Genomic DNA, 13303 nt, shown 5'->3' with positions numbered 1-13303 from the left:
AACACACTATACCCCCCCAACTCCCACCCCCCCCAACACACTATACCCCACCCAACTCCCACCCCCCCAACACACTATACCCCACCCAACTCCCACCCCCCCAACACACTATATCCCACCCAACTCCCAGCCCCCCAACACACTATACCCCACCCAACACACTATACCCCACCCAACTCCCATCCCCCCCAACACACTATACCCCACCCAACTCCCACCCCACCCAACTCCCACCCCCCGGCAACACACTATACCCCACCCAACTCCCACCCCTCCCAACACACTATACCCCATCCAACACACTATACCCCACCCAACACACTATACCCCACCCAACTCCCACCCCCCCAACACACTATACCCCACCCAACTCCCATCCCCCCCAACACACTATACCCCACCCAACTCCCATCCCCCCCAACACACTATACCCCACCCAACTCCCACCCCCCCCAACACACTATACCCCATCCAACACACTATACCCCACCCAAATCCCACCCCCCCAACACACTATACCCCACCCAACACACTATACCCCACCCAACACACTATACCCCACCCAACACACTATACCCCACCCAACTCCCACCCCCCCCCCCCCCCAACACACTATACCCCATCCAACACACTATACCCCACCCAAATCCCACCCCCCGGCAACACACTATACCCCACCCAACTCCCACCCCCCCCCAACACACTATACCCCACCCAACACACTATACCCCACCCAACACACTATACCCCACCCAACACACTATACCCCACCCAACTGCCGGCCCCCCAACACACTATACCCCATCCAACACACTATACCCCACCCAACTCCCAACCCCCCCAACACACTATACCCCATCCAACACACTATACCCCACCCAACTCCCACCCACTACACCCCACGCAACACACTATACCCCCCCAACACACTATACCCCCCCAACACACTATACCCCCCCAACACACTATATCCCACCCAACTCCCACCCCCCCAACACACAATATCCCACCCAACTCCCACCCCCCGGCAACACACTATACCCCACCCAACTCCCACCCCTCCCAACACACTATACCCCATCCAACACACTATACCCCACCCAACTCCCACCCACTATACCCCACGCAACACACTATAACCCCCCAACACACTAAACCCCCCTCAACTCCCACCCCCCCAACACACTATATCCCACCCAACTCCCACCCCCCCAACACACTATATCCCACCCAACTCCCACCCCCCCAACACACTATATCCCACCCAACTCCCACCCCCCGGCAACACACTATACCCCACCCAACTCCCACCCCTCCCAACACACTATACCCCATCCAACACACTATACCCCACCCAACTCCCACCCCTCCAACACACTATACCCCACCCAACTCCCACCCACCACACTATATCCCACCCAACTCCCACCCCCCCGACACACTATACCCCAGCCGACACACTATACCCCAGCCGACACACTATACCCCAGCCGACTCCCACCCCCCCCAACACACTATACCCCACCCAACTCCCATCCCCCCCAACACTATACCCCACCAAACTCCCACCCCCCCCAACACACTATACCCCATCCAAAACACTATACCCCATTCAACTCCCACCCCCCGGCAACACACTATACCCCACCCAACTCCCACCCCCCCCAACACACTATACCCCACCCAACACACTATACCCCACCCAACTCCCACCCCGCCAACACACTATACCTCACCCAACTCCCGGCCCCCCAACACACTATACCCCATCCAACTCCCACCCCCCCAACACACTATACCCCATCCAACTTCCACCCCCCATCCAACACACTCTACCCCATCCACCTCCCACCCCCCATCCAACACACTCTACCCCATCCAACTCCCACCCCCCCCCCCAGAGCACACTATATCCCATCCAACTCCCACCCCCCCCAACACACTATACCCCATCCAACTCCCGGCCCCCCAACACACTATACCCCATCCAACACACTATACCCCACCCAACTCCCAACCCCCCCAACACACTATACCCCATCCAACTCCCACCCCCCCCCCAACACACTATACCCCATCCAACTCCCACCCCTCCAACACACTCTACCCCATCCACCTCCCACCCCCCATCCAACACACTCTACCCCATCCAACTCCCACCCCCCCCCCAGCACACTATATCCCATCCAACTCCCACCCCCCCAACACACTATACCCCATCCAACTCCCACCCCCCCAACACACTATACCCCATCCAACTCCCACCCCCCCAACACACTATACCCCATGCAACTCCCACCCCCCCAACACACTATACCCCATGCAACTCCCACCCCCCCCAACACACTATACCCCATGCAACTCCCACCCCCCCCAACACACTATACCCCATCCAACTCCCACCCCTCCAACACACTATACCCCATCCAACTCCCACCCCAACACACTATACCCCATCCAACTCCCACCCCCAACACACTATACCCCATCTAACCCCACCCCGCAACACACTATGTTCCATCTAACCCCCTATCCCCAAACACACTATACCCCATCCAACTCCCACCCCCCCAACACACTATACCCCACCCAACTCGCACCCCCCCCAACACACTATAGCCCACCCAACACACTATAGCCCACCCAACACACTATAGCCCACCCCCCCCCAACACACTATACCCCACCCAACTCCCACTCCCACCCCCCCCCAAACACACTATATCCCACCCAACTCCCACCCCCCCGACACACTATACCCCAGCCGACACACTATACCCCAGCCGACACACTATACCCCAGCCGACACACTATACCCCACCCAACTCCCATCCCCCCCAACACTATACCCCACCAAACTCCCACCCCCCCCAACACACTATACCCCATCCAAACACTATACCCCACTCAACTCCCACCCCCCGGCAACACACTATACCCCACCCAACTCCCACCCCCCCCAACACACTATACCCCACCCAACACACTATACCCCACCCAACACACTATACCCCACCCAACTCCCACCCCGCCAACACACTATACCTCACCCAACTCCCGGCCCCCCAACACACTATACCCCATCCAACACACTATACCCCACCCAACTCTCACCCCCCAACACACTATACCCCATCCAACTCCCACCCACTATACCCCACCCAACTCCCACCCCCCCAACACACTATACCCCATCCAACTTCCACCCCCCATCCAACACACTCTACCCCATCCACCTCCACCCCCCATCCAACACACTCTACCCCATCCAACTCCCCACCCCCCCCCCCCCCAGCACACTATATCCCATCCAACTCCCACCCCCCCCAACACACTATACCCCATCCAACTCCCGGCCCCCCAACACACTATACCCCATCCAACACACTATACCCCACCCAACTCCCAACCCCCCCAACACACTATACCCCATCCAACTCCCACCCCCCCCAACACACTATACCCCATCCAACTCCCACCCCTCCAACACACTCTACCCCATCCACCTCCCACCCCCCATCCAACACACTCTACCCATCCAACTCCCACCCCCCCCCAGCACACTCTACCCCATCCAACTCCCACCCCCCCCCAGCACACTATATCCATCCAACTCCCACCCCCCCAACACACTTATACCCCATCCAACTCCCACCCCCCCCAACACACTATACCCCATCCAACTCCCACCCCCCCAACACACTATACCCCATGCAACTCCCACCCCCCCCAACACACTATACCCCATCCAACTCCCACCCCTCCAACACACTATACCCCATCCAACTCCCACCCCAACACACTATACCCCATCCAACTCCCACCCCCAACACACTATACCCCATCTAACCCCCACCCCGCAACACACTATGTTCCATCTAACCCCCTATCCCCAAACACACTATACCCCATCCAACTCCCACCCCCCCAACACACTATACCCCACCCAACTCCCATCCCCCCCAACACACTATAGCCCACCCAATACACTATAGCCCACCCAACACACTATAGCCCACCCCCCCCAACACACTATACCCCACCCAACTCCCACTCCCACCCCCCCAACCCCACACTATATCCCACCCAACTCCCACCCCCCCAACACACTATATCCCACCCAACAAACTATACCCCACCCAACTCCCACCCCCCCCAACACACTAGATCCCACCCAACTCCCACCCCCCCAACACACTATACCCCCACCCAACTCCCTCCCCCAAAAACACTATACCCCATCCAACACATTATACCCCACCCAACTCCCACCCCCCCCCCCAACACACTATACCCCATCCAACACACTATACCCCCCCCAACACACTATACCCCCCCCAACTCCCACCCCCCCAACACACTATACCCCACCCAACTCCCACCCCCCCAACACACTATATCCCACCAAACTCCCAGCCCCCCAACACACTATACCCCACCCAACACACTATATCCCACCCAACTCCCATCCCCCCCAACACACTATACCCCACCCAACTCCCACCCCACCCAACTCCCACCCCCCGGCAACACACTATACCCCACCCAACTCCCACCCCTCCCAACACACTATACCCCACCCAACACACTATATCCCACCCAACACACTATACCCCACCCAACTCCCATCCCCCCCAACACACTATACCCCACCCAACTCCACCCCCCCCAACACACTATACCCCATCCAACACACTATACCCCACCCAAATCCCACCCCCCCAACACACTATACCCCACCCAACACACTATACCCCACCCAACACACTATACCCCACCCAACTCCCATCCCCCCCAACACACTATACCCCACCCAACTCCCACCCCGCCAACACACTATACCTCACCCAACTCCCGGCCCCCCAACACACTATACCCCATCCAACTCCCACCCCCCCAACACACTATACCCCATCCAACTTCCACCCCCCATCCAACACACTCTACCCCATCCACCTCCCACCCCCCATCCAACACACTCTACCCCATCCAACTCCCACCCCCCCCCCCAGAGCACACTATATCCCATCCAACTCCCACCCCCCCCAACACACTATACCCCATCCAACTCCCGGCCCCCAACACACTATACCCCATCCAACACACTATACCCACCCAACTCCCAACCCCCCCAACACACTATACCCCATCCAACTCCCACCCCCCCCCCAACACACTATACCCCATCCAACTCCCACCCCTCCAACACACTATACCCCATCCAACTCCCACCCCTCCAACACACTCTACCCCATCCACCTCCCACCCCCATCCAACACACTCTACCCCATCCAACTCCCACCCCCCCCCCCAGCACACTATATCCCATCCAACTCCCACCCCCCCAACACACTATACCCCATCCAACTCCCACCCCCCCAACACACTATACCCCATCCAACTCCCACCCCCCCAACACACTATACCCCATGCAACTCCCACCCCCCAACACACTATACCCCATGCAACTCCCACCCCCCCCAACACACTATACCCCATCCAACTCCCACCCCCTCCAACACACTATACCCCATCCAACTCCCACCCCAACACACTATACCCCATCCAACTCCCACCCCCAACACACTATACCCCATCTAACCCCCACCCCGCAACACACTATGTTCCATCTAACCCCCTATCCCCAAACACACTATACCCCATCCAACTCCCACCCCCCCAACACACTATACCCCACCCAACTCGCACCCCCCCCAACACACTATAGCCCACCCAACACACTATAGCCCACCCAACACACTATAGCCCACCCCCCCCAACACACTATACCCCACCCAACTCCCACTCCCACCCCCCCCCAAACACACTATATCCCACCCAACTCCCACCCCCCCGACACACTATACCCCAGCCGACACACTATACCCCAGCCGACACACTATACCCCAGCCGACACACTATACCCCAGCCAACTCCCATCCCCCCCAACACTATACCCCACCAAACTCCCACCCCCCCAACACACTATACCCCATCCAAAACACTATACCCCACTCAACTCCCACCCCCCGGCAACACACTATACCCCACCCAACTCCCACCCCCCCCAACACACTATACCCCCCCAACACACTATACCCCACCCAACACACTATACCCCACCCAACACACTATACCCCACCCAACTCCCACCCCGCCAACACACTATACCTCACCCAACTCCCGGCCCCCCAACACACTATACCCCATCCAACACACTATACCCCACCCAACTCTCACCCCCCAACACACTATACCCCATCCAACTCCCACCCACTATACCCCACCCAACTCCCACCCCCCCAACACACTATACCCCATCCAACTTCCACCCCCCATCCAACACACTCTACCCCATCCACCTCCCACCCCCCATCCAACACACTCTACCCCATCCAACTCCCACCCCCCCCCCCCCCCAGCACACTATATCCCATCCAACTCCCACCCCCCCCAACACACTATACCCCATCCAACTCCCGGCCCCCCAACACACTATACCCCATCCAACACACTATACCCCACCCAACTCCCAACCCCCCCAACACACTATACCCCATCCAACTCCCACCCCCCCCCAACACACTATACCCCATCCAACTCCCACCCCTCCAACACACTATACCCCATCCAACTCCCACCCCTCCAACACACTCTAACCCCATCCACCTCCCACCCCCCATCCAACACACTCTACCCCATCCAACTCCCACCCCCCCCCAGCACACTATATCCCATCCAACTCCCACCCCCCCAACACACTATACCCCATCCAACTCCCACCCCCCCAACACACTATACCCCATCCAACTCCCACCCCCCAACACACTATACCCCATGCAACTCCCACCCCCCCCAACACACTATACCCCATCCAACTCCCACCCCTCCAACACACTATACCCCATCCAACTCCCACCCCAACACACTATACCCCATCCAACTCCCACCCCCAACACACTATACCCCATCTAACCCCCACCCCGCAACACACTATGTTCCATCTAACCCCCTATCCCCAAACACACTATACCCCATCCAACTCCCACCCCCCCAACACACTATACCCCACCCAACTCCCATCCCCCCCCAACACACTATAGCCCACCCAATACACTATAGCCCACCCAACACACTATAGCCCACCCCCCCCCAACACACTATACCCCACCCAACTCCCACTCCCACCCCCCCCAAACACACTATATCCCACCCAACTCCCACCCCCCCAACACACTATATCCCACCCAACAAACTATACCCCACCCAACTCCCACCCCCCCCAACACACTAGATCCCACCCAACTCCCACCCCCCAACACACTATACCCCCACCCAACTCCCTCCCCCAAAAACACTATACCCCATCCAACACATTATACCCCACCCAACTCCCACCCCCCCCCCCCAACACACTATACCCCATCCAACACACTATACCCCCCCCAACACACTATACCCCACCCAACTCCCACCCCCCCAACACACTATACCCCACCCAACTCCCACCCCCCCAACACACTATATCCCACCAAACTCCCAGCCCCCCAACACACTATACCCCACCCAACACACTATATCCCACCCAACTCCCATCCCCCCCAACACACTATACCCCACCCAACTCCCACCCCACCCAACTCCCACCCCCCGGCAACACACTATACCCCACCCAACTCCCACCCCTCCCAACACACTATACCCCACCCAACACACTATATCCCACCCAACACACTATACCCCACCCAACTCCCATCCCCCCCAACACACTATACCCCACCCAACTCCCACCCCCCCCAACACACTATACCCCATCCAACACACTATACCCCACCCAAATCCCACCCCCCCAACACACTATACCCCACCCAACACACTATACCCCACCCAACACACTATACCCCACCCAACTCCCATCCCCCCCAACACACTATACCCCACCCAACTCCCACCCCCCCCCCAAACACACTATACCCCATCCAACACACTATACCCCACCCAAATCCCACCCCCCGGCAACACACTATACCCCACCCAACTTCCACCCCCCCCCAACACACTATACCCCACCCAACACACTATACCCCACCCAACTCCCACCCCGCCAACACACTATACCCCACCCAACACACTATACCCCACCCAACACACTATACCCCACCCAACACACTATACCCCACCCAACTGCCGGCCCCCCAACACACTATACCCCATCCAACACACTATACCCCACCCAACTCCCACCCACTATACCCCACGCAACACACTATACCCCCCCAACACACTATACCCCCCTCAACTCCCACCCCCCCAACACACTATATCCCACCCAACTCCCACCCCCCCAACACACAATATCCCACCCAACTCCCACCCCCCGGCAACACACTATACCCCACCCAACTCCCACCCCTCCCAACACACTATACCCCATCCAACACACTATACCCCACCCAACTCCCACCCACTATACCCCACGCAACACACTATACCCCCCCAACACACTATACCCCCCTCAACTCCCACCCCCCCAACACACTATATCCCACCCAACTCCCACCCCCCCAACACACTATATCCCACCCAACTCCCACCCCCCCAACACACAATATCCCACCCAACTCCCACCCCCCGGCAACACACTATACCCCACCCAACTCCCACCCCTCCCAACACACTATACCCCATCCAACACACTATACCCCACCCAACTCCCACCCACCACACTATATCCCACCCAACTCCCACCCCCCCGACACACTATACCCCAGCCGACACACTATACCCCAGCCGACACACTATACCCCAGCCGACTCCCACCCCCCCCAACACACTATACCCCACCCAACTCCCATCCCCCCCAACACTATACCCCACCAAACTCCCACCCCCCCCAACACACTATACCCCATCCAAAACACTATACCCCACTCAACTCCCACCCCCCGGCAACACACTATACCCCACCCAACTCCCACCCCCCCCAACACACTATACCCCACCCAACACACTATACCCCACCCAACACACTATACCTCACCCAACTCCCGGCCCCCCAACACACTATACCCCATCCAACACACTATACCCCACCCAACTCTCACCCCCCAACACACTATACCCCATCCAACTCCCACCCACTATACCCCACCCAACTCCACCCCCCCAACACACTATACCCCATCCAACTTCCACCCCCCATCCAACACACTCTACCCCATCCACCTCCCACCCCCCATCCAACACACTCTACCCCATCCAACTCCCACCCCCCCCCCCCAGCACACTATATCCCATCCAACTCCCACCCCCCCCAACACACTATACCCCATCCAACTCCCGGCCCCCCAACACACTATACCCCATCCAACACACTATACCCCACCCAACTCCCAACCCCCCCAACACACTATACCCCATCCAACACACTATACCCCACCCAACTCCCAACCCCCCCAACACACTATACCCCATCCAACTCTCACCCCCCAACACACTATACCCCATCCAACTCCCACCCACTATACCCCACCCAACTCCCACCCCCCCAACACACTATACCCCATCCAACTTCCACCCCCCATCCAACACACTCTACCCCATCCACCTCCCATCCAACACACTCTACCCCATCCAACTCCCACCCCCCCCAGCACACTATATCCCATCCAACTCCCACCCCCCCAACACACTATACCCCATCCAACTCCCACCCCCCCCAACACACTATACCCCATCCAACTCCCACCCCCCCCAACACACTATACCCCATCCAACTCCCACCCCCCCAACACACTACACCCCATCCAACTCCCACCCCCCCAACACACTACACCCCATCCAACTCCCACCCCCCCAACACACTATACCCCATCCAACTCCCACCCCCCCCAACACACTATACCCCATCCAACTCCCACCCCCAACACACTATACCCCATCTAACCCCCACCCCGCAACACACTATGTTCCATCTAACCCCCTATCCCCAAACACACTATACCCCATCCAACTCCCACCCCCCCAACACACTATAGCCCATCCAACTCTCACCCCCCAACACATGAGAGCCCATCCAACTGTCCTAGGCCCAACCATCTTCAGCTGCTTCATGAATGACCTACCTTCAATCATAAGGTCAGAAGTGGGGATGTTCGCTGATGATTGCACTATGTTCAGCATCATTCGTGACTCCTCAGATACTGAAGCAAACCGTGTAGAAATGCAGCAAGACCTGGACAATATCCAGGCTTGGGCTGATAAATGGCAAGTAACATTCGCGCCACACAAGTGCCAGGCAATGACCATCTCCAACAAGAGAGAATCTAAGCATCTCCCCTTGACATTCAACAGCATTACCATCGCTGTATCCCCCACTATCAACATCCTAGGAACTACCATTGACCAGAAACTGAACTGGAGTAGCCATATAAATACAGTGGCTACAAGAGCAAGTCAGAGGCTAGGAATCCTGAGGTGAGTAACTCACCTCCTGACTCCCCAAAGCCTGTCCACCATCTAGAAGGCACAAGTCAGGAGTGTGATGAAATACTCTCCACTTGCCTGGATGTGTGCAGCTCCAACAACACACAAGAAGCTCGACACCATACAGGACAAAGCAGCCCGCTTGATTGGCACCCCATCTACAAACATTCACTCCGTCCACCACCGACGCACAGTGGCAACAGTGTGTATCATCTACAAGATGCACTGCAGCAATGCACCAAGGCTCCTTCGACAGCCCTTCCAACCCTTGACCTCTACCAACTAGAAGGACAAGGGCAACAAATACATGGGAACACCACTACCTGCAAGTTCGCCTCCAAGTCACACACCATCCTGACTTGGAACTATATCGCCGTTCCTTCACTGTCGCTGGGTCAAAATCCTGGAACTCCCTTCCTAACAGCACTGTGGGTGTACCTACCCCAAATGGACTGCAGCGGTTCAAGAAGGCAGCTCAGCACCACCTTCTCAAGGGCAATTAGGGATGGGCAGTAAGTGCTGGCATAGCCATTGACGCACTTATCCCATGAATGAATTTAAAAAAACTCCCACCCCCCAACACACTATAGCCCATCCAACTACCCCCCTCCCCGTACTCACGCTGTACGCCATCCACTCTCCATTGTTCACTGATCTTACATCTCTTACATTTTACTTACAGAGGCAATGGCAGGGGCTGGAGAGTACAGAGGGAGGAGGGCAGAGTGGGGGGAGGGAGGGAGGGCAGTGTGAGGGGGGGGGAGGGAGGGTAGAGTGGGGGGGGGGGAAGAGCAGCAGAGGGGAGTGGGGAGCGAAGAAGTTAGGAGGGGGGAGGTGGGGTTGGTCAGGAGGAGAGGGCGAAGAGGAAGCAATGGGGGTCGGGGAATAGTAGGAGTTAGGGGGAGGTGCAAGGGGAGCGTTGGGTCCAAGATAGGATCCTCCAGACCTTGCGTGGGACAGACTAAAACCCCAGACACCCCCCACTCCATACTGACCTGCTGCTACCGCCGGCCTGAGCGGGGGTGAGAACGGGAGGAGCCCGCACAAGACGGGGATCAGAGCCAGGGCCGCGAGGCAACCGATCCGCATTAACAACAGCTCCATCACCGCTGCGGAACCTGAGACCGACACCGACACCCCGCCCCGTGTCCTGAAACCCCGCCCCGCCCCGCCCCGCCCCGTCCCGCCCCGCCCCGTGTCCTGAAACCCCGCCCAATGACTGATCCCCCACCCACTGCATGAAACCCCGCCCACTGCTGAAACCCCGCCCAATGACTGAAACCCCGCCCCGTCCCGTGTCCTGAAACCCCGCCCAATAACTGATACCCCGCCCACTGCTGAAACCCCGCCCCGTCCCGTGTCCTGAAACCCCGCCCACTGCCTGAAACCCCGCCCAATAACTGATACCCCGCCCACTGCTGAAACCCCGCCCCGTCCCGTGTCCTGAAACCCCGCCCAATGACTGATTCCCCCACCCACTGCCTGAAACCCCGCCCAATGACCGATACCCCACCCACTGCCTGAAACCCCGCCCACTGCCTGAAACCCCGCCCACTGCTGAAACCCCGCCCAATGACTGATTCCCCCACCCACTGCCTGAAACCCCGCCCAATGACCGATACCCCACCCACTGCCTGAAACCCCGTCCACTGCTGAAACCCCGCCCAATGACTGATACCCCGCCCACTGCCTGAAACCCCGCCCAATGACCGATACCCCACCCACTGCCTGAAACCCCGCCCACTGCCTGAAACCCCGCCCACTGTTGAAACCCCGCCCAATGACCGATACCCCACCCACTGCCTGAAACCCCGCCCAATGACCGATACCCCACCCACTGCCTGAAACCCCTCCCAATGACCGATACCCCACCCACTGCCTGAAACCCCGCCCACTGCCTGAAACCCCGCCCACTGCTGAAACCCCACCCAATGACCGATACCCCACCCACTGCCTGAAACCCCGCCCACTGCTGAAACCCCGCCCAATGACTGATACCCCGCCCACTGCTGAAACTCCGCCCAATGACTGATCCCCCACCCACTGCCTGAAACCCCGTCCACTGCTGAAACCCCGCCCAATGACTGATACCCCGCCCACTGCTGAAACCCCGCCCAATGACTGATCCCCCACCCACTGCCTGAAACCCCGTCCACTGCTGAAACCCCGCCCAATGACTGATACCCCGCCCACTGCCTGAAACCCCGCCCAATGACCGATACCCCACCCACTGCCTGAAACCCCGCCCACTGCCTGAAACCCCGCCCACTGCTGAAACCCCGCCCAATGACCGATACCCCACCCACTGCCTGAAACCCCGCCCAATGACCGATACCCCACCCACTGCCTGAAACCCCGCCCAATGACCGATACTCCACCCACTGCCTGAAACCCCGCCCACTGCCTGAAACCCCGCCCACTGCTGAAACCCCACCCAATGACCGATACCCCACCCACTGCCTGAAACCCCGCCCACTGCTGAAACCCCGCCCAATGACCGAAACCCCGCCCACTGCCTGAAACCCCGCCCCATGACCAAAACCCCGCCCACTGTCTGAAACCCTGCCCACTGCCTGAAACCCCGCCCAGTACCCGAAACCCCGCCCATTGCCCGAAATCCCGCCCATTGCCCGAAATCCCACCCAAGAGCGTCATCGAGTCAGAGTTTCAAGCGCCAAACAGGCTCTTCGGCCCATCCTGTCTGTGCCGGACGTCAAGCACCTATCTATTCTTATCCCATTTTCCAGCACTTGGCCCGTAGCCTTGTATGTTATGGCGTTTCAACTGCTCATCTAAATACTTCTTAAATGTTGTGAGT

At 58.5% G+C, this 13303-nt stretch overlaps 1 protein-coding gene across 2 annotated transcripts in view; it reads right to left on the bottom strand.

Annotated features, from left to right (window-relative positions):
- Positions 1 to 11612, bottom strand: part of slc39a1 (solute carrier family 39 member 1) — a 45994-nt gene extending 34382 nt beyond the window's left edge. The window contains exon 1 of one of the 2 annotated variants that reach the window (XM_068017661.1): positions 11481 to 11612. In XM_068017661.1, the coding sequence (XP_067873762.1) occupies positions 11481 to 11589 (109 nt within the window). In that variant the 5' untranslated portion in view covers positions 11590 to 11612. Of the gene's footprint in view, positions 1 to 10124; positions 10770 to 11480 lie in introns of those variants that run through there. The other variant, XM_068017660.1, reaches the window with a different exon arrangement.
- Between the last annotated feature and the right edge of the window lie 1691 nt (positions 11613 to 13303).

The sequence above is a fragment of the Heterodontus francisci genome, chromosome 38 (genome assembly GCF_036365525.1).
Source record: "Heterodontus francisci isolate sHetFra1 chromosome 38, sHetFra1.hap1, whole genome shotgun sequence".
Taxonomy (NCBI): domain Eukaryota; kingdom Metazoa; phylum Chordata; class Chondrichthyes; order Heterodontiformes; family Heterodontidae; genus Heterodontus; species Heterodontus francisci.
The sequence above is the reverse complement of the archived record's forward strand: the minus strand, read 5'-3'. Positions and strand labels throughout refer to the sequence as shown.